The 25,660-nt window shown below is 46.5% G+C and overlaps 1 protein-coding gene across 2 annotated transcripts in view; it reads right to left on the reverse strand.

Annotated features, from left to right (window-relative positions):
- Positions 1 to 8,260: 8,260 nt before the first annotated feature.
- Positions 8,261 to 25,660, reverse strand: part of MFN2 (mitofusin 2) — a 27,596-nt gene continuing 10,196 nt past the window's right edge. For both annotated transcript variants that reach the window (XM_027843889.1, XM_027843890.1), the window contains 15 exons: positions 24,573 to 24,735; positions 23,403 to 23,527; positions 22,825 to 22,933; positions 22,628 to 22,735; positions 21,732 to 21,885; positions 21,443 to 21,510; positions 21,244 to 21,365; positions 19,590 to 19,716; positions 18,941 to 19,045; positions 18,456 to 18,558; positions 17,020 to 17,240; positions 16,396 to 16,551; positions 13,154 to 13,350; positions 12,299 to 12,433; positions 8,261 to 10,935 (listed from right to left, as the gene is read on the reverse strand). In XM_027843889.1, the coding sequence (XP_027699690.1) occupies positions 10,866 to 10,935; positions 12,299 to 12,433; positions 13,154 to 13,350; positions 16,396 to 16,551; positions 17,020 to 17,240; positions 18,456 to 18,558; positions 18,941 to 19,045; positions 19,590 to 19,716; positions 21,244 to 21,365; positions 21,443 to 21,510; positions 21,732 to 21,885; positions 22,628 to 22,735; positions 22,825 to 22,933; positions 23,403 to 23,527; positions 24,573 to 24,735 (1,963 nt within the window). In that variant the 3' untranslated portion in view covers positions 8,261 to 10,865. The remainder of the gene's footprint in view (positions 10,936 to 12,298; positions 12,434 to 13,153; positions 13,351 to 16,395; positions 16,552 to 17,019; positions 17,241 to 18,455; positions 18,559 to 18,940; positions 19,046 to 19,589; positions 19,717 to 21,243; positions 21,366 to 21,442; positions 21,511 to 21,731; positions 21,886 to 22,627; positions 22,736 to 22,824; positions 22,934 to 23,402; positions 23,528 to 24,572; positions 24,736 to 25,660) is intronic.

A 25,660-nucleotide genomic window follows, 5' to 3' on the forward strand; every position in this document is an offset into this window, starting at 1 on the left:
GATTTGAGCATTAAAAGATCACTGGTAACTTTGAAGAGAGCCATTTTGGTGACGTTTGGAAGTCCAATTATAAAGAGAGGAAGAGGGGAGGAAGTGGAGGCACCTATTGTAGATGGTCTTTTTGAGGAGTTCAGCTGTAAAGGGCAGAAGAGAAATAGGATGGTAGTTAGCAAGGCTGGGATGGAGGGTTTTCAACATGTGCATGTTTGTAGGCGATAGAGGAGCCAGTAGACAGGGAGAAATTGAAAATAAGTAATAAGAGTAGGGCTGACAGGGGGCAGTCCGTTAGAGGAGATGGGATAGAATGAGATTACTTGTGCAGGTAGAGGGACTTGTCTTGGTAAGGACTAAGGCTACTTCTTTGTGTGAGACAGGTGGAGGACATAGGGGCAGAAAGAATTTGAGAGATAAAAGATGAGGAACACTGGAGAAGAGGGAACTTACATAGAATAGCCTCAATTTCATCTTTCTTTTTTAACTTTGATGTTTTTATTTATCTCTGATCTTTTCAATAGGAATCTTTGGAAATTCTGTATTCCATTAAAAGTCTATTTTTCCCCTTGTGGCATTAAGGTTTTTTGTTTGTTTGTTTTAGGTTATACATATGCAATTACGTAAAACATTTCCATACTAGTCATTTTGTACAAGAAGACTCGAATAAAAAAATTAAAGAAAGTGAAAAATAGCACGCTTCAGTCTGTATTCAATCAATATCAGTTCTTTCTCTGGAGGCAGATGATATGCTTCATCATTAGTCCCTTGGGATTGTCTTAGATCATTGCATTGCTGAGAATAGTTAAATCATTCACAGTTCTTCATCGAACAATATTGCTGTTACCGTGTACAATGTTCTGGTTCTTTTCTCTTTACTATGCATCAGTTCATGTAAATCTTTCCAGGTTTTTCTGAAATCATCCTGCTTGTTATTTCTTATAGCACAATAATATTCCAGGCACTTCCGCTTCCGGGAGCCAAGATGGCAGAGTAAGAGGTGAGTCCCTCTCACCCTCCCTTATTAACCCCTGAAAGCCCAGAAAATATCACCCCAGGAAAAACCCTGGAACAGCTGAACCAGAAGAAAGATGGGGTGCAGCAGTCCAGTAGCCCAGGTAGCTTGAGGGATTAATGGGAAAGGCCCCACTTACCCTGGGGGAAGTGGAGCAGTACGGAAAGGGAGGCATCCCAGCAAGCTAGTGGAAAGCCTCACCTCAGCATACCAGGAGGAGATCCTGAAGGCCAGGTGGTGGAGCAGGCAAACACCAACACCTGGACCCCCGGGGGGGGGGGGGGGAGAACTGGTGGAAACCAGCTTGGAAAACCACCAGGTGCCAAGGCACTCTACAGCAACTGGCTCTCCCAGTGCCTCAGCAAAACTAAGGGAAGCAGCACTCCAAGGCTCCAGGCAGATAAACACCCTACAACATCCATCTGAAATGAGCTGAAGAAAGCAAAAGGAAGGACAGGCCCCAGGGAGCAGGAAATTTCCAGGAGCCACACTACTCAATCCTACCCTTAGAGTTCCAGTGTTGCTGATTCCAGCCTAACACCAGGTAAGCTTCCAGAACCCTACAGCCTCCAACTGCCAACATTGGAGGCCACAGCACACAAAGCCACCAACCAGGCCCTAGGCTCCCAACACAAGAAGCTTGGGTCAGTGCCCTCTGCTCCCCAGCAGGAAAGCCCAATCTCTTTAAAGGCCAGGAAATAAGCAAATACCATGAGCAAAAAGAAACATATGATAGATTCTTCTTAAGGGAAGAGTGAAGATCAAGGCTGAAATTCTGAAGACGACAACATTGTCAACAAACCTACACCTTAAAAGGGAATATGAACTGGTCTGAAGCCCAAAAAACCTTCTTAGAAGAGCTCAAGAAGGACTTTAAAAGTCAAATGAGAGAGGCAGAAGAAAAAATGGGAAAAGAAATGAGAAGTATGCAAGAGAGAGTCAATAGCTTGGAAAAGGAAGGACAAAAATTAACTGTGTAGAAAACAAGTCCTTAAAAAATACAATTGGCCAACTGGAAAAAAAGTACACTGAAGAAAACAAGTCCCTAAAAAATACAATTGGCCAACTGGGAAAAAGTACACTGAAGAAAACAAGTCCCTAAAAAATACAATTGGTCAAATGCAGAAGGAGGTACAAAATCTAATAATTTGTTAAAAATTAGAATTGGGCAAATGGAAGCTAATGACTCTATGAGAGAGCAAGAATCAGTCAAACAAAAACAAAAGAATGAAAAAATAGATGAAAATGTAAAATATCTCATTAGTAAAACAACTGACCTGGAAAATCCATCCAGGAGAAACAACTTAAAAATTATTGGTCTACCTGAAAATCACGATGAAAAAAAGAGCCTGGACAGTATCTTTCAGGAAACCATAAAGGAAAACTGCCCTGAGGTCCTAGAACCAGAGAGTAAAATAGCCAAAAAAAGAATCCACCGATCACCTCCTGAAAGTGATCCCAAATTGAAAACACCAAGGAATAGAGTAGCCAAATTCCAAAATTACCAGGTCAAAGAGAAAATACTGCAAGCAGCCAGAAAGAAACAATTTAAATATCATGGAACCATAGTCAGGATTACACAGGACCTTGCAGCTTCTACATTAAAAGACCATAGGGTGTGAGGCAAAGGAGCTTGGATTACAACCAAGGATCAACTACCCAGCGAAAATGAGCATGATTTTTCAGGGGAGGAGATGGATATTCAACGAAATAGAGGACTTCCATACCTTCCTGATAAAAAGACCAGAGCTCAACAGAAAATTTGATCTTCAAATACAAGACTCAAGAGAGACATAAAAAGGTAAAAGGGATAGAAAGAAACAACATGTTATTAATAAGGGCAAACTGTTTACATCCCTACAAGGGAAGATGACACTTGTAACTCTTGAGAACTGTATTGTTATTACACCATATTAAAGAGGTATACATAAAGGAGGTGGGTATAAATTGACTTTGATGTAATGATGAAAAAAAATCTAATCAAGTGAGTTAAATGGATCCAAGTAAGTGGATTAATCTGATCTAACTAAGAAAATGTACTGAGAGAAAAGGAAAGGAGGAGGCAGACAAGGGTAAGTTACATCACAGGAAAAGGCACAAAAACCTACTACAGCAGAGGGAAAGAAGGGAAGGAGATGAGCATTGTTTGAACCTTACTCTCATCAGATTTGGCTCAAGAAGGGAATAACATAATCAGTTAGGCATAGAAATCTAACATGCCCTATAGGCAGTAGGAGAAAAAAGGTGAAAGAAAGGGAGGGGGGATAGAAGGGAGGGAAGAAGTAGTAAGGATAAAGGAGAAGAAAAGAGAGGGGGCTAATAGAAGGGAGGCATAACTGAGGGAGGCGGTGGTCAAAAGCAAAACATTAGTGAGAAGGGAAGAGAAGGAGAAAGAAAAGCATAAATGGGGGAAGAAGGATGGAGAGAAAGAGACAGATAATAATCATAACTGTGAATGTGATATATGAATATAATGGAATACTATTATGCTATAAGAAATGATGAACAGGCAGACTTTGGAAAAACCTGGAAAGACTTGTATGGACTGATGCTGAGTGAAGTGAGCAGAACCAGGAGAACGCTGTAGATAATAACAGGCACATTGTGTGATGACTAATACTGATAGACTTAACCCTTCTCAGCAATACAAGGATCCAAGACAGCTCCAAAGGCCTCATGAGAGAAAATGCTATCTACATCCAAAGAAAGAACCATGGAGTTTGAATGCAGATTGAACCATACAATTTGCTATTTTTTTTCTTCTGTTGTATTTTGTTTCCTCTTTCTGGTGGTTTCTCCTATTGGTTCTAATTCTTACTTACAACATCACTAATGTGAAAATATGTTTAATAGGAATGTATATGTATAGCCTGTATCAGATTGCACACCATCTTGGGGAGGGAGGTAAAGAGGAAGGAGAAAAATTTTAAACTCAAAAGCTTATGGAAGTGATTGTTGATAAATCAAAATAAATTTAAAAAACCCAATATTCCATTACAATCATGTACCACAGCTTGTTCAGCTGTTCCCCAACTGATGGATGTCCCTTCAATATCCAATTCTTGGCCACCACAAAAAGAGCTGCTATAAATATTTTTGTACAAATAGGTGTCCCCCCCTCTTTTTTTTTTATTTCTTTGAGATATAGACCTTGCAGTGGTATTGCTGGATCGAAGAGTATGCACAGTTTTATAGCCCTTTGGACATAGTTCCAAATTGCTCTCCAGAATGATTGGATCAGTTCACAATTTCACCAACATGCAATGCATATGTATTCCCACATCTTCTCCAACATTTATCATTTTCCTGTTTTGTCATTATTAGTCAATCTGATAGGTGTGAAGTAGTACCTCAAATTGTTTTAATTTGTATTTCTCTAATCAATAGTGATTTAGAGCATTTTTTCATATGACTGGATAGCTTTGATTTCTTCATCTGAAAACTGTCTGTTCATATCCTTTGACTATTTATTAATTGGGGAATAACTTGTATTCTTATAATTTGACTCAGTTCTCTATGTAGTTGAGAAATGAGGCCTTTATCAGAGATACTTGTTGCAAAAAAAAAATTTCCCCAGTTTTCTGCTTTCCTTATAATTTTTCTTGCATTGGTTTTGTTTGTGCAAAAACTTTTTAATTTTATATAATCAAAATTATCTATTTTACAGTTTGTAATGTTCTCCATATCTTCTTGGGTCCTAAATTCTTTCATCAGCCTTGCATTCCTGGTATAAATCCCACCTGGTCATAGTATATGAACCTTGTGATATATTGTTGTAATCTCTTTGCTAGTATTTTATTTAAAACTTTTGCATCAATATTCATTAGGGAAATTGGTCTATAATTTTCTTCCTTTGTTTTGGCTTTTCCTGGTCAGCACCATATTGGTGTCATTAAAGGAACTTGGTGGTACTCCTTTGCCTATTTTTTTTTTCCAAATGTTTATATAGCATTGGGATTAATTGCTCTTTAAAATGTTTGGTAGAATTCACTTGTAAATCTATCTGGCCCTGGGGATTTTTTCTTAGGGAACTCATTGATAGCTTGTTCAATTTCTTTTTCTGACATTGGGTTAAGTATTTTACTTCTTCTGTTAATGTGGGCGATTTATATTTTTGTAGATATTCATCCAATTCATTTAGATTGTCAAAATTATTGGTATATAATTGGGCAAAATAGCTAACTTAATTTCATCTTAATTTCCTTTGTTGGTGGAGCATATTTTGGTATGTGGTGGAGAATGCTGGTCTCAACTTGTTTTCCACCAAACTGCCTCTTAATTTTCCTGACAGTTCTTGTTAAAGACGGTCACCTTCCCTCTAGTAGTTGTATTCTTGGGTTTATTGAACACTGGATTACTGTGTTTATTTGCTTCTAGGTATTGTTATTTAGTCTGTTCCATGGATCTACTTTTCTTTTTAAAATTATTTTATTTTGAAAAAAAATTATTCTATTTTGTAAAATATTTCCCAATTACATGTAAAACAATTTTTAACATTTAAAAAAAATGAGTTCCAAAATTTCTCCCTCTCTTGCCCCTCCCCACTCCTTGACAAGGCAATTTGATATTGATTATACACAGTAGTCTTGCAAAACATATTTCCATATTAGCCATGTTGTAAAAGAAGACATAAACAAAATAAAACAAAAATAAAGTTGTTTTTTTTTTTAAAGTATATTTCAGGGGCAGCTAGGTGGCACAGTGGATAAAGCTCTGGCCTTGGAGTCAAGGGGACCCGAGTTCAAATGTGGCCTCAGACACTTGACACTTACTAGCTGTGTGACCCTGGGCAAGTCACTTAACCCTGATTGCCTCACCAAAAACAAACAAAAAAAATTTTTAAAAAAAGTATGTTTCAATAAGCATTCAGGGTTTATCAGTTCTCTCTCTGAAGGTGGATAGCATTTTTCATCATGGGTCCTTTGGAGTTGTCTTGGGTCACTGTCTTGATCAGAGTAGCCAAGTCTTTCACAGTTGATCCATGGATCTACTTTTCTTTTTTTTAAATGATACTATATAGCTTTGATAATTGCTACTTTATAATCAAATCTGATAATTTGGGGTCTCCATAATTCCTTTTTTTAAAAAAATATTTTTTCTCTTGAAATTCTTGACATTTTTCTCCAACTGATATTTATTGTCTCATTCTATAAAATAACCTCTTTATTAGTTTGATTCCTCCTACCGATCATGCACATTTCAGTCAAATGAATCAATCAATATTTAAGTGCCACGCACTCTGAAAACACTGTGTTGTTATTTTCTTGTCCAAATCCTGCCCTTCCTCCAACACCCAGCTCGAATTCTACCTTGGTTACCTGAGCTAGCAGCAATACGATAGCCAGGATGGATTCCTACCTCTGTTGGAAATAAGGTGGGCTCGCTGATTAGAGCTGGAGCCCAGGGGGGAGGGAGTCTCAGTGGTTCAAGAGGACGGCCTGGTCTGGTAGTACATTTTAGAAGTTGAGACAGGGGAAACACAGGGATAACAGAAATTAAACAAAAGTAGTTATGGGAACTTCTTGTGTAGGATCAAGGGGAAGGGGGAGACACACAGCAGTAACAGGGCTCAGGACATAAATTAGTAATGAGTCCTTAATACTAAGAGACTGGCAGGTGGCCTCAAACCACCCTTCTATGACAATGGCCTGAAGAAGTCTAGTGAGAGGGGAGCCCAATCCCTCCCTTGCTTTGGAGTTCTGGTCAGGAAGTTTTCTTTGTAGGGAATTTAAATCTGCCCCTATAAGTTCTACTCCTTCCTCCTAGCTCTTCCCTTGGGGCCCAAGCAAAACAAATCTCTTCCACACAACAGCCCTTCAAATGCTTGGAAGTGAGTCATTTGTTTTTCCCATTAGCCTTATTATGAAAATGTATTTTATGGGACTTACAAGAATTCATGGGCCTAGGTTAAGAATTCCTAGACATGGCTACACAGCATAATAAATTAAATTTATTCAGGGTTTACAGGGTCTAACATAGGGTTACAAAGCGCTTTGTGTAAAATCTCATTTGATAGAGGCAGCTAGATGGCATGGTGGACAGAGCACTGCACTCAGTCGGGAAGACCTGTGTTCAAAATCGGCCTCAGACACTTACGTCTGTGTACCCCTGGACAAATCCCCTCTTTGAGCTCAGCTTCCTCCTCTGTAAGGAAAGGTAGGTCAGACTCAATGGTCTCTTGGCATTCTTTCAGCTCTAAATCTGTGATCCTCACTTTCATCTGTGAAGGAGTTACTCTACGGATATTATCACCCTCATTTTATAGATGAGGCATTTGAGACTCAGGTTAAATGACTTGCCCATTTCTTATTTGTAAAGTATTTTAAAGCTTACAAGCAGTTTTCAAAGGAGAAAGTATGGCTTATCAAAAATTACCCTCGCAGAGAAAGAGAATGACCTTGAATAGAGTCAGCCTCCACCCAGAAATCTCACAGCCTCCTTCCTCATCACAGGAGGAATTTAGTAGGAGCTCCATAATCTCTCGGATTAGGCTTGGGTTGGTTTTGTTTCCAGTCATTTGGAAATGAACAGGCAGTACACACAGTCAAGTATTCATTATGGTGCAAATGCCCCAGGGATCAGTGTTATTGACCATAACTATCTAATTATTATATCACTGTCAAATTATTACATGACTACATAGGGTAGGGTCAGAGAGCTCAGAGCTGAAAGGGGCATCAGAAATCACCTACCCCAACTCCCTCACTTAACAGAGAAAGCAGCTCAGGCCCAGACTGGGAAGAGTCTTAGAGTGGGATCTGAAGTGAGGTGACTCTGGGTTCTCGAACCCTGGCTCTGCCACTCACTTCCCTAACCTTGGTAACCTCAGGAAAATCACTTCAGTTCCTCTGGGTCTCAGTTTCCTCATCTATAAAATGATACTGGGATAGGCAGCTTTTAAGCCCCCCTTTCTGCTCAGCTTAGGATACTGGGTCTCTAACTCTCATTCTGTTCATGCTGTGCAAAGAAACTTAAGAGAGGTGTCAACTGGGGGAATGTATACTTGACAAACGCTGTGTCTGGGCCCCGTCAAGGTAGTAGCCATGTGGGTCTGTGTTCAGCGCAATCATGGTAAGCTGTTCCTGAGAATTCCTTTTCTTTGAAAAAAAATCAAGCCCTCTCAGAAAGGTGAGATCAGGTTTGAAATCCTCTACCTTTAAGAAATTCCAAGGTTTCTGGTCACAGAAAAATTGCAGTTTGTTGGTTACTTAAGGTGGGATGTTTTGATCTCCTGAGACACCCAAAACCCCAATCTAGAATGCCTGGGCCTCCACCAGGCACATTTTATTAAGAACTTTTGCCTTCAATACATGCTGGGATAGTTTGTGTGCTCAGCTATCCTTCTAATCAGAGCAATTCTCAAGGTTTCATGACTTTAAACACATGAAATGCAAGCCCAAAGCGTTTCCTAACAGCTTTTTATTTCAGTTTCCAATATTCTCGGCAATGATATAGGGCTAATTCAGGAAAATCTATCATCTTAAATACAACAGAGAGAGAACTCGTTATCAAGCTTAGCTTTTGGTAATCCAACAACACAAAAAAGGGAAAAAAGTTAGCAGCAATAAAATAAAGTGCATTTTGCCAAACTTCTTTTAGTAAAGGGTCTTTCCTCATTGTCACAAATTAAATTTTACCCATTTATCACAAAAAAACCTCAAAATTCCTATTGCTCCCCACTTACATTCAAGACATTAAGAGATGTTTTCTTTTTAAAATTTAGATTAAAAAAAACCCCCACAAATACGACAAAATTCATTGGCAACTGTGCTTTGTTACAGTGATTTTAAATCAACCTTTGAGGCTACCACCGGTCAATCCTGGCAAAACATTAAAAACATCCTCTCACCATTTTCCTATGTCAGCAAGACCTTACTATACGCCCTTCTGTTTCTATGCCACTGGGATCTGGGGACAGGTAGGCCATCCAAGTCCCTGCCCAACAGCACTGTCTTGGGGAGTTCCCTTCACCCCTACCGTGGCTACAGCTCAGTCACCAAACACTGAAGACTCAGAAGTGGGACCTTAGCTACGGTGGGGTCAGTCTGTACTCAGATTGCTTTCCAACATTCCTGCCTGCTTACTGGGTTGTGAATGGAGACTAGCACATATTTTGCACAAGACACACGAATAGCTAAGCTTAGGATGACGCGATGACAGCCAGATGCAGAAACAAGGAGGGAGAAAGTCTGCTTAATGGCCACCTGGAGTGAGGATGCGGAGTTCTCAAGGGAAGGAAGGGGGTCCCTGCCTCCAGGCAAGCTATCTTCTTTGGAGCAATCCCATCTCCCCATGGGCAGTCAGTCACCAGCAAAGTCACTGTCCTGCTCTCCAACTTCAAGATTGTGCAGGAGAGATGCTGCTTTTCTCAGGCTTTGCTTGGGACCAGAGAAAAAGCCAACATTCCAAGGGCAGGGGTTCATCCACCTCCAATGAGAAGTCATCCCAAAACTTAATGACAGGAAAACAGTCTTCAGTGCACTTACTTGGCCAAGATGTGTCTCAGACTAAAATTTATGGGGATGGATGATGGGAGATGGACAGGGGAGGTTTGGGTTTTTCCAAATTCTGTCAAATGATTCCAAGGAGTCACTGGCACTGAATGCTGAGCCAGACCAGCTGCAGTGACGTGGAACAGACTCTTAGACAGACATGCAGGCAGGCTGTTTGAAACTAGTGATTTCATCTCAGGGGGAAGATGCAAAGGCTGGCAAATCTAAGCTGGGCAGTTAAGAGGCCGACTTCAAGCACAAATGAAGGCCGGTCTTTCACCGTGCTCTAAGAGGCCCTGCAGGAAGGCACCCCAGTCTATGCTTGCTGCCCATGTCTCCTCTCAATTCCCAAGCCGTTTCTGCCTTATCTTCCTTCCTTTCTTCAAACCTACGTATCTTTCAGAAAGTGAGACCTCACATAGATGCACTGCACAACTTGAACCAGACACACCTGGGGGAAGAGAACTGGCAGAAAGTGAATGCCACTTTCATGCTCTTCATTCCTCACATACCAACGGTCTGCTAACTGTTCTCTCTAAGCGATTTTCATCACCTACGTTTCCATTTGCAGCAATTCTTCAAGTCCCAAACAGCTCTCGGTTGGCTAAGCGTCCCTAGCCTGGCCATTGTGTGTGTCAAATACTGCTAACAAAGCGCTGTCTGCAAGGGGAAAGAGGATTCAAACTGACCAAGCCCAATGAACCCAAGGAAGACTTCTCCCTGGGCTGGTCTGGCTACGACTCTCGACTTCTCTGTAGCTATTTCAAATGAACATTTGTATCTGAGGGGCAGAAAGAGTGACTGTTCTCTACTGTTGTATTTCAGCTGAAGAAGAGCAGACGACCGTGGTCTACACAGGCTAATGCGAATGCCACCGAGGGCAGGAGGGAGGGAGGGAGGAGAGGAGGGGAAGAGGGGGGCTTGGCTTGATCACTACCTTCCTCCAATACTCTTAATGTGGGCTTTGGCTGACTCTGAGATCAAAAGAATCATTGTAACAAGTCATTTACCAAACAAGCAAAAGACTGAATCAATTAGAACTTGATAAAAGTTTAGAAATAACAAAATTTAAAGAAACCTCAGTACCGTCTGCAGTTATCTTTACAAGAAAAATTCTCCCTTAAGCATATGGAGACAGACATTCCTCCTGCAAACCACCTAATCTCAACAGCAGGCAAAGGAAGGGTAATAAATAACTAGCATTTAAAGGTTCAATGCCCTATCAGAAATTGGGGTGCTATCATTTACGTGGCTGCTGCCCACAGGAATTGGCTTGTGTCTTGGCCTGAGGCCTCTCCCACTGTTCTGCCTCAGTCTGGGCCCCGACGACCACTCTTCACACCTCCTGGAGCTCCCAGATTTCCGCACTATCTGCTCGGCTGCAAGTACTGATGGGTGAACATGTTGAGTTCACTGTCCAGCCAACCTGCCTTATTCCTGAAAAGAGAAATAACCATCATATGGATTCAATCTGAACACGCATAAAGGGCCTACTACATATGTAAGGGAGCTACACAAACAAAAGATGGAAAACAGTTCCTGCTCTCAAGGAATTATCTCCTACTGGAGAGACAGACTTCTATGCATCCACGTGGTAAATGCAAGGCAGGGAGTCAAGAGGTAATAGGGAGACATTAGAGCAGTACTGGAAGGTTACGTGATGGGCGATCTCAATTTGTAGGGGTGCATGTGTGTGTGCGTGCACGTACACATGTGCTCGTGCACGCAGAAGCCAGCGAGGTTTTCTCACAGGATACTGCCCCTAGCCAAGCTGTGTTCCTTTGGGAGATAAGGACTGTAGAGGGCACAAATGAGGGAGTGTTTTGACATGGCCACTCATTCATCTGCTTGTACCTCTACAGATGAGAAGAATAGGAAGCTCAGGGAACATCAAGTAGTCCTGGGTAGCTAGAACTCAGAGCTCATAAAAGTCGTTTATGAATGAGCCAAGATGGCGGATCCCCGGCCCCGCAGGACCCAGGGGACCCCAGCTCAGGAGACAAGGACTGTCTGTTGAAATGGGTCCCTTGTGAGACTGTCATTTGTCGACTCGAGGGGCACTTCATCTGGACTACTGACTAAAGGGAAGAGAAGGCACTTTAGCAAAGCCAGAGACATGGAAAGTCTGTCTGATGAAACTCCAGAAGGGGAACCAGGAAATGCCAAGGTCCTGGCAGCAGTGGAGTGGTGGAAAGAGGGCCGAACTCGGGAGGCAGAAAGCCAAAATAGAAGTCCCGGCAATCCTACATAATAACTTCAGGCAAGTCCTCAGCCCTCCACGGGCCTCGGTTCCCCCCTATCTGTGCTGGGTTTTTTCTAAGGTCCCTGCCAGCCCTAAATCATCATCATCGTAACACCTAGAATTTGTACAGCACATGAAGGTCTGCAAGTGCTTCATGTCCAAACGACCCCGAGGAGTAGGTGGTGAGACCCTGCCCACTTTACAGATGAGGACACTGAGGCCCAGAGCCTAACGCTCAATGACATTGTTCGTACTTCCTTTCTTCCAGATACATTCAAATGCACCTTATGGGATCCTTACAAGCCCTCCTGAGAAGGGCTGGATAGGTACTAACCGCAACATACAAATGAAGAAGCCAAGGTGTAGAGCAGTGGGGACTTGCCAGGGGGCACTGCTAAGTATCCAGAGCTACAGCTAGAACCTGGGCCTCCCAGACCCACCCTGGCAAGGACCCTGGGAGGACGCCAAGCCTTCCTGGCCCCCCCTGCAGGTGCGGGTTGGCTGCCGAGGTGACCGCTCTGGCCAGCCGGCTTCCCCATGGCCCCCGGCAGCACGTACCTGAGGAGCTTGGCTTTGCTCTGCAATGAGTCGAGAACCTCGATCTTTTTATTCAGGACAGCAATCTCCTGCTCCAGAGTCTCCCTAGTCACGTCCACTTGCTGACACAGGTGAGCGAAGGTCCCAGACAGCTCCCTGGAGGGAGAGGCTGGGTCATTAGGAAGCACAACCAAAGAGGCCAGGTGGACACCAGAGTGGGGCAGCGAGGTGGCGCAGTGGACAGGGCTCCGGCCTTGGAGTCAGGAGGACCTGAGTTCAAATCCAGCCTCAGACACTCGACACTTGCTAGCTGTGTGACCCTGGGCAAGTCACTTAAAACCCCGACTGCCTCACAAAAAAAGCAAAAAGATGGACACCAGAGGACCTGAGCGCCTTCAAGTCCCAAACACCAGTGCAGCCAGCACCCAACACATGCCACGTGCTGCATGTCCTCAGCATTTGCATGTCTAACTGCACTGCTGATGTCAGATCTAATCTAAAAGAATCAATCCTATTTAACTTTCCTGCCATGGGAAAAGTCATCAGTAAATTTTTATGCCCAATTCTTCAAAGCTGGAGAGCTCTGAAAGAGAGATAGTTTTTCCTGACTTTGCTCAGGTCCACTGACTGATCTGACCAGAGGCCGTGCTGCTCAAACATCGGTGAAAAGTTTGGGGAGGACACTCCCAGGCTCAGCCCCCCCTGATGCCGTGCCCCCAAGTGGTGGTGTCCTCGGGCAGCCCTCCGCCGCTCCGCTCCTGAGCCAGAAGGCGTCCATGGCAGGATATGCCCCAATGCCTGGAGTCACCAGGGCCAGGGGTGCTAAGGGGGAGGCCTGTCCAGGCCGCTCGGGCCTGGCCTTGGGATTACACTTACTGTTGGACCTGGTGGCTGCAGTTGGAGCCAGTGTAGCTGATGATGAGCTGCAGCTTCTCGCTGGCGTACTCCACAAACTGGCGCTTGAAGGCCCTCTCCTTGGCTCGGGTGGTCCACGTCACGCGCTCGTAGACGTAGAGGAGGCCATAGAGCCCCAAAGAAAGGGCGATCAGCCTCCAGCCCACCGCCTTCCAGACCTGCAAAGACCAGAGAGTCAGTGGTGAGAAGCAGAGGCTGGGCAGGCCAACAACGGCTGGCAGGCAGACACAGAAAAGCAATGAATGGCACCTCTTGGGGTAACAAAGACCTGGAAACAGTGAATGCCCACTGAACGCAGGAGGGTTAGATGGGGCAATAGGACTGGGCTGTAAGAAAGGACGTGTGGGATGAACCTGGAAAAGTACGAACACGTCTACGTGACCTGATGCAGAGCTGGGAATACAAAATACACGCCCAGCAGAGCGTGAACTTAGGGAAGGACCCCACCACCATCAAAAGTGACTCAGAAGCCTCTGAGAGGAAGGAGAGGACAGCAGCTCCCACGCTCCTTGGTGGGTGGAGGAGGCCCTAGCCGCCCTGCACCTCTCCTCAGACCTGTTAATGCCCTGTCTGCTTGGGTTCATTGTGTTTCTTCTTCCTCTTTAAACAATTCACTACCATATTGGATAACTCCAGGAGGGGAGTGATACTGGGAGAAATCTAGACGATGTAAAACAAAAGTTAAACAAATATTCTTCTTTTTTTTAAAAAAAAAAAGAAGTACCGAACTTGATGTCTAAGGATCCAAGCCCTGACATTGCCATTTCTGGTCTGTGTGACCTTGTGCAGGTCCCTTGTCTGAGCCAGTTTCTTCATCTATAAAATTAATATGATTGACCGTAACACTGTTGGAGAAGGGTCGATGGAATAAAAGAACTTTGTAGACTACAAGTGTTATATAATGGTCAGGCATCAGTTCTAAAGATTTAATTTTTTTCAATGAACAAAATCAATTTTCTCTCCCCAACTCCACCCACTGGAAAAAAAAAAAAGAAAAACAAACTGTATCCAGTATGCATCATTTGCTGCGCTCTTGAGCTGCCACTCAGGCCCCAGCTCTGTCGGAAGGCTGGCCGCAGGGTCCATCGGACGCCCCCACCAGGTGGAGGCACGGCCTACGACGCACTGCTGCTCTGCCTGCCTTGGCCATCCTCCCGTTAGGAAACCAGGTGATCAAGCCTGGCCCAATTCCATGTTAAACAAGGACCACAGGGCCCTTGTTATCTCAAGGCAGTTTTTGCTTATTTCTAGATTTCTAGACAGCTGGTGGTACAATGGATAGAACCCTTTAACCCTTGGAGTTAAAAGACCCAAGTTCAAATCCTGCCTCAGACACTTAAGGAAAGTCACTCAACCTCTATTTGCTTCAGTTTCCTCAACTGCACAAACGGGATGATAACAGCGCCCACTGCCAGGGTTGTTGTGAGGATCAAACAAGATCATGTATGTAAAGTGCTTAGCATAGCGCCTGGCATGGAGTAGACACTACACAAATGCTAGGTATTGTCATTATTATTATTAGATTCAAGGATCTATAGGACCATAGAAATAGAGCCAGAAGGGACCTCATCCAGCCTCTTCATTTTCGAGAGGAGGAAATGGAGACTGAGAGGTCACGCAGTTAGAAAGTGGCCTTGGCCACATGTGAACTCGGGTCTTCCTGATGTGGAGCCCAGCGTTCTATGCACAGAGTCAGCAAACTAACTTCCTGGGAAGGGGTTACAAAGCCAAACCTCTCTCATTGTATCTGGGGAAGGGAAAGGTGTTACCAGGCTGAAAACTCCCCATGAGGGTGAGATCTTGTCTTCATCTCTGCCTGAGTACTTAGCATGTCTGCTGATGCACAGGATATGAGAGGACTGCCTTGGGGGCTGAAAGAGGGAAGCAAGAAATGGAGAGTGTCCAACACCAAGGAGGAAGCCCAGAGCTATCGCCGCCCTTGTCCCTGGCACTTTCAGATAAGAGGGGATTCTTGGGTTTCAGCAACAATCTTAGAGGACAAGATCAGGGCTTGACCAGTCAGCCAAGAGTGTGGTTCTGCCAGGAACCACAAAAAAATAAAGGTGCCATGCCCGGCAAGAACGAATGTCTAGGTGAAATCCTACTTAGAGAACACTACTACAACAAACAGCTCTGTGCCATGCGGCCCAGCTGATGGGTTGCTTTGTTAAAGTGGATGCTGAGCAACAGTGAGAGCCTCAACAATGGTCCGAGGCTGGAAGGAGTTCTGAGATCCTCCTGGCCCAGGCCTTGTTCCACAGATGAGAAGCCAGACACAGAGGTGAGAGAGTCTGGCCAAAGTCACCTGCCTCATCCACTCACCATGGGGGAAAGTTCCTGCCCAGGCCTTGTCTGTAAGGCATCAGAGGGAAAAGGAAAGCTACCTTTATCCATTTTTCTGGAGTTCTTTCTCTTCTTCCTCATTTTCTTTTAAAAAATATTCTTTGCTATGTAGGATGGCTCCTTGGCAGGAGATGGGAGAGATACCAGAAGAAAATTAGGGGATGTAAAAACAAAAGGAATCAATAAACATTTTCTAAAAGGGTCTATGCTGTAGTCCAGGAAAAGAGGTAAAATGGGCCTGACCCAGGGCGTGGCTGTGAGAGGAGAGACGAGGGCAGACCGGTGGCCCTGAGAGAGGGTCATGTGTGCCAGGGTCTGTAAAGGTACTGATTGGACTGGGAAGAAAGTGCAGAAACAAGAGCAAAGAGTCTGGGGTGGTGCTGAGGAAAAGCCCAAGGCCCTAAAGAAACGAGTTGTTGTATGGAAAACCCTGTGGGTATGGAATGATGAGCTGAAGCTCGAGGCAGGGCCTGGCCAGCCTCCAGCAGCAGTGGCTGTGGTTAAGCTCCCCTTTGCCCAATCAGCCACTGCAGCCCCAGGTGTGAAGGGAGACAGGGACCAGGCTGTGACTGGCATCCACCTCTTTCCCCAGCCGGGGCTGAGGCGCTGCTTCATTTCTGCTTGTCTGCCAGAAGATAGGCCTCAACAGTTCTACTTCACCTCTGAGGGTCTGATTTCTGGCAGGGATTCATTACCAAAGAATTCCACCCCAACGGGACGTTTGGGAGCTGAAGAGCGGCACCTAAAGACCTCCTCTGTAACCGGCTATAACGTATGGTCAGTCAGTCGGTCAACAGTAAGCAGTGGCCTGAGAACACTGTCTCCCACTCCCCCCCCGCCCCACACACCCCCCTACTTACCACTCCTCCAACAACGAGGATTCCCATGGAGGTTCTGGAGGTCAGGGAAGCCAGGCCAGTGACCATTGAAACCATGAGCTCTTCCTGGGAGAGAGAGTTCTGAGGCAAGGGAGGCATGCTAGGGTTTGCTGGAGTTAAAGGTATGGGACGCTGAATCTAGATGGACAGAAAGGAAAAAGAGCAAAGTGACTTCCAACCCCAGTGTCCATGCCTCAGTGAAATCCCTTCTAACTCCAGAACGGGATTCCTGATGCTGGTGGAGGGATGGAGTGAGTGTGAATTCAACTGCAAATGAAGACGGGGCAAGAGAAGAGCCTTAAAACAGAGCTGGAAGAATGTGAGCGGGACAACTAGAGGAAGAGTCTGAAGGCCAGGGAGGGAGAAGGATGCTCCAGGATGAGCAGCTAGGGTGGTGCCTGCATGTGCCAAGGTGGGGGGCGGGAGGTCCTCCTCAGCAGAGGTGCCCACGTGAGGCCGCAGGACACTTGCTGGACAAGCCTGGCTAGGGCTGAGCTGGCCATCACGTCCCCCGAGAGCCCGACTCGGAGGCCCTGTGAGCTAAGTGGTGTCCTCACAGCCCCCTTCCCAGCCGAGGAGCCTCTGGCCTGTGGGAAGGTTTCTCACCTGGTCGTTATAGCCCATCAAGGCCCGCCGGCTGTTCTTTGGTCCCAGAAACCTATTCACAAGCATAGTCCAGCCAAGAGAAAAGTGGAACTCAATGTCTTCCTGAAAGTCAGCACAGAGCTTGTCACAGTTCAGGTCGTAACTAAGTGAGAAGCACTGTCGTGGCACCAGCATGTCTATCTGACCCCGCAGAGCTACGGGAAGGAGGGGTCGCAAGCCATCTGGTACAAATCAGAGACAGGAAGAGAAGTCAGAACACACCAAATCAGAGCCCTCTGAAAGGGACGCTACGGGAGGCGAATGGCAGCTGCCGCAGCAATGTCACAGGGCTGTGAAAAGAAAATCTGAAGTTCTGTTGGTGCCACAAGCCACACAGACTTCTGAGCCAATGCAAAAGCAGACGTAATTCAACAGCAGATTCTGTATTAGATTATTATTCAGGATACTCCGATGCTATTAAATTCACCTAATACTTCCACTACTGTGAGGCAACCAGGGGGCCCAGTGGCTAGAATGTTGCACTTGGAATCAGGAGGTCCTGAGTTCAAATCCTGCCTCAGCCATTACGTGGGTGACCTGGGTAAATCACTCAACATCTCTCCACAGCAGTTAATAACAGCACCTGTTTTCCAGTTTTGTTGTGATGGTCAAACGGGATAACACACAGAGTGCTTTGTAAGCCTTAAAGAGAGAGAGATACACATCGAGATATCTTGGCTATTACTGTTACCTCTACTCAGCCTTTTCATATTTAGAGATGTCTTTGTCCACTTGCAGAGGTAGATTCTACCCCAATCACCTTCAGTCACCCCAACAGCCCTCCACTGAACCTGCCTGGAACCCTCACGGTGGTAATGGATGTGCTAGGCCAGGGGAGATCTGTGTGGACCCAGTGATGGCCCCTGTCTGTCTGACAGATGAGCTAAGTACAGAGAGGATCATTACCAGGAGGCTGGACAAAGGAAGATTAAATAGCAGAGCAAGGAGAAGCATTAGACTCTGCACCCATGCTGGTGGGAGGCTGTGTAAGAGCAGAGGAGGCTGAGTCAAAGCGATTTGCCCATGTTTACACAACTCTTAATGTGTTTCCATGGAGACTGATGGATCGAGAGCTGGCTATAAATTCAAAGTTGCCTGGTGTCAAGTCGAGCAATCTTTCTACTAGTCTACGATGCCTTTTCGTGTGAGGTGACTTTGTTAGTGGAGGCCAAAGAGCCAGCCTTTAGGAGTCCCAAGGCGTTAGCAGAGAGGGTCAGCCCCAGGCTTTCATCAGTCAAAGTTAAGCCAAGCTTTCTATATGTAACATGTGGATCCCTCGCTGGGTCATGAGGAAGGTAGCAAAGGTAAAAATGGGTCCAGATTCACAACACGCCCTTTGACTGGAGCCGGAGGGCAGCCTGGCTGCCCTTCACCCCTGGTCTGCGGGGCCCACCAACCTATCATGTCCTGCTGCATGGTCTTCAGGGACCCAGTGATGGCATTGGAGCAGCGGTCAGACAGGTTGCGGCCCAGCCCTTCCTCAATGTGGCGATGTAACTCCTACAGGGGAAGATGAAGGGTCATTGTGAGGGTCACATAAGTTAATGCATGTCAAGCTCCTGGCAAGCTTGAAAGCGCCTACAAGGGCTAGCTATTATCATTACTAACAAGACATCCCTAGAGAGGGAGTTTCTTAGTCAAAAACAAAGATGCTGAGAGTCTGGAGAGGCGATTTCTGGGAAGCCACATTCCTCAGAACTTGCTTCAGGCACATCACCCTCCTAGCCTCCGGACTACTTAAGAAACTGGACACAGCATCAGACTTGGGGGCTGAGGAGCTGTCCCAGCAGCTGGGGCCGAGTCACCGGTGGGCATCGAGGGCTCCATGTGCTGGCCACACTGGTCAGGAGGTTGGGAAACTGTCCACTGTTTAATGACTCACATTCTTATAAACCTTGAGAACCACTGGAGAGGGGTGAAAGTCCATTTGGTATTCATCTACCAGCACGGAGAGGCGCCTGATCTCTTCAGCCATTGCATTAGACACCTACAGGAAACAAAACAAAACCAAGTCTGCTGATGCTGTGTGCCACCCCACAGCGCTACAGGAGCTCCTGCGGCTGGCCAAGCTGGACACACCCACAACTCCTCACAACTCTACTCAAGGGTCCTAAGGCAAGAGGGACAGAACAAGGGCTCTGGAACACTGCTAGTCCATCCGCATCGTGGCTTGTAGATGAGGAGAAATGACTTGTCTGAGGTCACAGGGCCAATGAACCTTAGAGCCAGAACTCAGACCCAAGCAGATGACAGCAGAACCTGGCTGGGGGATGAGCGAGCTGCGCCAGGCTCTCAGAAACCCCTCAGCCCGGTCACTATGCTTGTGGCTTTGTCCTCTCCCCGCCAACATGGGCTGAAACACCCAGAGTGCCTAACATCCACGTCAAACGGAAATGAAACTGGGAAATATCTAATTAAATAAAAACCACAAAACATTGAAGCTGAGTTAATATGTGGCAGTCAGGGGTCCCTAATGACCCCATTTCTCTCCGAATTTGACCCCACTGCTCTAAAACACAGTCAGTGCTCACCTGTCTTTCCACCTCCTCCGTGATCTGCTTAATTCGAACTCTGTAGTCTTGAGTTAGGAGTTCTAATTGCTTGTCAATGAATCCTAGCCTCTCCTGTCTCTCTTCTCGTGTTTCCTGGCAGTAAACTCTGGAGAGAGAAGGCATCAATTAGAAAACCTATTTCCATGAGCCAGTCTGAGAACTGGGGAGCTCACTGTCCTATTCATTTCAAAGAACAAATGAGCAAGTCTTTTTGGAATTTACAAGTTTTTATCCCAATTATAAGACATGTCAGCCTACTGGACTCTCGAATCCTGATTCCTCGAATCAGGAATACAAAGACCGGGAAGGGAAGGAGGAAAGGAATAAGAATTTATGAAGCACTTACTATGTGCCAGGCACTATGTTAAAACCTTTATAAAAATTATCTTATTTGATCCTCACACCAACCCTGGGAGATAGATGTGGTTATTACCCCCATTTTACAGTTGAGGAAACTGAAACAAATAGAAGTTAAGTGATTGACCCAGGGTCACACTGCTAGAAAGAATCTGAGGCTACATTTGAACTCATGTCTTCCTGACTCTAGGCCCAGCATTCTACCCACTGTGCCACAAGCTTCCTCGATAGTGGAAAAGCACACCTACTATTAGTGCCTGCGTGGCACCGAAGAGATGGTGAGGGTCGGGTGGGCAAGAGTCACTCTTCTCAGCTCCTACGGGGTACATTTTTACCCCCCACCACGTGCTGGCCACGCAGCAGGTGCTCAAACAGGGCTTGCGCTGACTTTGAGAGGCATGTTTTTAAAATGGACCACCTCACAACTGCTGAGGCGAGCAGGAATAAGTTCCAAACCCACAAATTAATGATCGACAGGAATTTTAAGAGAAGGTTTGATATGGTGCAGTCAAAGAGCAATGCAATCAGGCTCACAAGACTCAGTAGAGTCCCAACTCTCAAAATAACTAGTGACCTCAGGCAAATCACTTGCTCCAGGGGCCTGAGTTTCCTATAAAATAAGGCAGGTAGACTAGATGATCACTGGGGTCTGTTCTACAATGTCTTGCATATAATAGGTGTTCAATAACAGAGAATTTCATCTCTAAAATTCTATTATTCAATTGACAAAAATAATAAACACGATGGAATGGTCAATACTGGAGGGGCTGTGGGAAAACTGGTCCATTAATATGTTATAGCTGTGAATTTGTCCACCTAATCTGGAAAACAATTTGGAATAATGCAAGAAAACTGAATAAACATTTGCAGTCTTTGACTCAGCATTCCCACCCGTGGGCACATACCACAAGTATGTCTGAGACAGAAAGTCCTGATATATACTAAAACATTCCCAGCAATCATTTATATGGTAGGGGAAAAAACCTAGAAACAGAGTTGCTGAACAAACCGCGACATAAACACATCATGTAATATCATTCATTAGAATAAACAGTTCAGAGAAGTGTGGGAAGACACAGATAAGCCAACACAGAGTGGGGTAAGCTGGCTCAGGAGAACAATGAGCATAGCCACCACAGTAATGGAGATGAGGAGCTGCAATGACCAATCTGTGTCCCTGGAGGACACAGGATGACACGGTCCCCTCTCTTTCATGAGAGCGCACTGCACGGCCCTCCTCCCCTCAAAGCTGCTGAAGCTTCCTCCCCGTCCTCACCGCTGCTCCTGCGCCGCTACGTGCAGAGAATCCATGATGAGGCGTGCGTCCTCCACCATCTGCTTGGCCCGCACGGTGTGCTGCTCAAACTTGGTCTTCACGGCCGACTGCGATATGCACTCCTGGGAGAGAAGAGCCCCGCTGAGTCACATGCTGCCGGGGAAGGGGGCAGGGTAGGGCAGGATGGGGGAGGCCTTACCTCAAACCTCCGCTCAAAGTTCTGAAACTCAAACATTCTCACTTGAAAGCCTTCGGCCAGGGCACCTCCTAGGAGAATTGCCCAGTTTTAGCAGGACAAGGATTGAGCCACTGACACAAGCCAGTCACACCCACCACCCCAAATCATTCATGTTGCTCAGGGGGATGGGGAAAGGAAGAAAGCCATCTTACCTAAGGCTCTCCTCGCCTTTTCCATTACCAGACTAAATAAGCATCGCTATAGTTCTTGGCTTCCCCATAACTGTACTAATAAACGAGGGCACCATTACCTCCTTCTGGCATCCCCTGAGCCTTCTGGATCCTAGCATTGACCACCTCCTTGGCAGACACAAAGAAGATGCGGTCCCCGGCTTGGGCCCGATCCACCACGCCCAGTTCATCCACCAGGAAGCTGGTACAGCGCTCCATGTGCTGCCTCCGGACCTGCAGGAGGCCCAAGCCTGAGAAAAGTGATGCCCTTCTCTTCTGATTCAGCAAGCCAACCTGGCCCTGGCTGGCACCAGGACTGGGCAGATACACCCCCACGAGGGAGGGGCAGCTGCAGAGTTTGGAAACTACAAGTCTGTCACCTTTTCTGTTACTTCTACACATGAGAAAAATGAGACGGGGTTTGTAAACTTGTAAACTTGCCCAAAGTCAAAAAGCAAATTACTGCTAACATTGCTCTCTCTCCTCCTTCCTCAATAATTCATTCCTCAGCAAGCCCTACAGTAAGCAAATAGAGACTTTCTTTTATCTAAATGAAGCACACCAAGCTCTAATTGTGTCTGCCATCCCCATAAAAATGCTGTGCCGTACATATCCACAGAAACCGTGGGAAGACACGCCAGGTAATGAAGAGAGGCAGAGGGCCGAGGGCAGCGTCCCTCATCTATCCTCACTACCTGAGCGATCTCGGACAAGTCCCTCAGCTTCTTTCTCTGTAAAATGGCAGAGTTGGACCAGATGTCCAACAGTCCCTAACAGTTCCACATGCCATCTGCTCTGACATTCTAGGACGCCAGGCGTACACCATCTGGGGAAGGGGAATGGAATGAGAAGCGGCCCTGAACCCTGCATTGGCTGGATTCATTCCTCCAATACCAAGGCAGTCTGAAAGTACTGTGAACATCTTCCGGGAAGTGATGAGTTCGTGCCAGGCAGTGCCAGGCAGGGCACCACGCACCTCTTCCATGTACTCTGGCTCTGAGGCAGAAGCATCCCAGCGATTGTTGAGGATGAAGATGTTGGGGCGAGAAAGGCGTTCGCTCACCTTGTGGAAGAACTGCTTCTCCTAAAAACAAGGAAGCCCCAGCTCAGGGGAGCCCACTACCACAGCTGGCCTGGCCACTGAGTGGGGGTGGGAGTGGGGGGAGGGGTTACCGTCTGCATCAGGGTGGACTCTGAGTTGGCCACCAACACAAACACGTCTGCATCGAGACAGAACTTGTCGATCCAGCTGTCCAGTTCTGTAGTGACGTCAATCCCAGGACTAAAGGGCACAAGAAGAAAAAAGCACATCATCACTGTGCAAAGAGAGCAAAGGGGAGAATCGTTTCTTCCCCGGCAGAAAGAGGAAGAATTAAAGGATTCTAAATCATCTGTGCACATGGAGCACGAGCCTACGGAGCAGAGCAAAATCAAGCTCAGCCTTGAGGATAACAGACTACAGGTGAAAAATCACTCTCAGGAAATGTTAAAAGGCAGGCCCCCCCACACCTCATTGCCACTGAATTCTAACAAACGTAGAGGTGTGGCGACACTGAGGAGAATCTGGCAGGCAGGCAGACTGATTTGGCATATCTGTTTGGAATGCTGTTCCAAGTGACACAGGAGTGACCCCGGCGTGGCTAGTCCGCCCTGAGTGACGAGCTCAGCTCCGGCCTGCCTTGACTCACTGGTCTTCTCACCCCCACGAAGACCTCCCCCCTAGGGGCCACAACCCCGGCGTTCTCGCTCACCTGTCCATCAGTACCAAGTCATCTTTCAGAAGAGAACACTTGGAGTTGGGCCACATCACGCTCACCAGGCTGCCAGCATTGAGGAGCTCATCCTGGTGAAGGGCGTGGGCCAGCTGGTTTACTGTCTGTCGGGAGAAGGGAAAGCGATCACCCAGCTGGGTGCAGAGTGAGAGCCCGGAGCCCTGGAATGGGGCAGAACGGGCCTCAGGAGCCACCTAACCTGGCCGAACAAGCATCCCGCCTCCTAAGGCAGCTCCGACTCTGAGGGAGTGTCTTCTCCTGATGTGACGGTGTGGGGCCAGCAGCACAGCCTCCTCTTGTCCCATGCCAGCCCTCTCCACCTTTACAGACAGCTGGCACGGGCGTCCCTCCTCACCCCAGTGTCTTTAGCTAATCCCCTGCACGGCACTGGCATGGCAGCTGGTGCCATCCTGGGTGCCCCTTCTGGACACTCTCCAAGCCTGATACTAAAATACGGCACCCAGAGCTGGACACAATGCCAACTACAACAGGTCCATCAGCATCCCTGTGTCAGACTCCCTGTGCCTCCTTCCCTGCAGAGATGCTCACTTAGTAGCCCTTACGTGACACATTCTACAACTGTTCAAGGAACTGAAGTCAAACTCCCCGGGGCCATTCTCTCTCTTCCCTTTTCTGAAGATCAGGACTTAGGCTTCTTCTCCAACCCTGCAACACCTCACAAACGAACAGGCTGGAAACTCCCCAAGACGATAAGCCATTAGGCAAGTCTAAAGATTTGGGCTACTGTTCCTCCCTCCCTGAGGAGAATCAAGGTGCAAACCCCTGGACAAATGCTCACAGGCATTCTGCATGACACGAAAAAAGATCTCAATACACCTTATAACTGAAACCATCTGAAATGGCATATGCTCGCCCTTCATAGAAAGAAAGTACACCAAATGACACGTGCAGGGCCACGCAAGAAATCAAGAGTGGGTGTCTAGACTCTCTATGGTCCAACGGCCCTTTCACATTCTGGAGAGAAATATCTGAAATAGGATTTCATACATTCTTCCCTGGAGGCTGGGAGGAAGACAAGGAGAGGATGCCTCCTGAGGACTAGGGGCCCTTCTCCAGATCTGCCCACCAATGGAACAGATGTCTAGTCCCACCCAGGACCCAAGGAGGCCCCCAGGGGGGCCTCGTTACCTTGACGCTCTTCTTCTCCTCAGAGCCCTCGGTGAGCAGGAAGGCCTCTTGGCCGTCTGTCCCCTCCACCCGGAGAAAACAGTTGGTGGTGTGGCCAATCCCAGAGGGGAGAACTTTGTCCCAGAGCATGGCATTGATCACGGTGCTTTTTCCATTGCTTGTCCTGGAAGAGATCAGAGGCCATCAGTGGCCACCCAACTAGGACTCAGCACAAGACTAAGCTGTCTGTAAGTCTGGAGAATGCCGCGAGGGGAGCCCACAAAGGGTGCTTCAAGATCTGAAAGGGCTCTCCGGGGACCACAAATTTCTTCTCTGTCAGGCTCAATAATCCTAAATCCTTTCTAGTTTTATAAAGGGGGGGACCCTAAAAATTTTAATATGATTAAAAACTATATCTGCACCTGTTTCTTTCTTTCAGTTTTCAATGCTGTTCCCTAACGCTGATCCCTCTAAAAACGTGCAGTATCCGGCCACACACAGGTCATGATTCAGGCAGACACACAGGGGGAGAATGAAGAGTTCTCCCACAGGTACTAGGGAGAGCTGTACGTATCTTCCATTTGTGTGGTGCTCACAAAGCCCATTCCTCACAACAGTCCAGTGAGGCTGGCAGTATAAGCACCCTCCCCCCCGGTTTGGTACATCCCAAGATATTGTCATTTTAAAAATAGTTCCCTCTCGCTGACTCATTCAGCTATGGCTTCCACCTCCTTCCATCCTCTCTGTGCCTGGCATATCTGTCCCTGGCCCACACCGGAAGTTTTGCCACTGCTCAAGCTCTCATTTTCATGGCATTTCACAACAACTTTCTCTTTACTCCAGTGACACCATAACATCTTGCTTTACTGTATGTGCTTCGTGCATTTATCAGGTAATGCTGTATAATGTTGTTATGTGTTGGGTTCTTATTCTCCCAACCAGACAGTCAGCTCTCTGAGGGCAGGGATTGTGTCTCATTTACACTTTCTATGTCCTTCCAGTACCTACTGCCCTAGGCTCTGTATGAAGCAGGTGCTTAACAAATGTTTATGGAACAGAGTCAAATATCCAAAAATATCCAGTACTATTAACCTGCTATGGCTAGAATG

This window comes from Vombatus ursinus, unplaced genomic scaffold, assembly GCF_900497805.2.
Source record: "Vombatus ursinus unplaced genomic scaffold, bare-nosed wombat genome assembly UNPS02014932.1, whole genome shotgun sequence".
NCBI classification, from domain to species: domain Eukaryota; kingdom Metazoa; phylum Chordata; class Mammalia; order Diprotodontia; family Vombatidae; genus Vombatus; species Vombatus ursinus.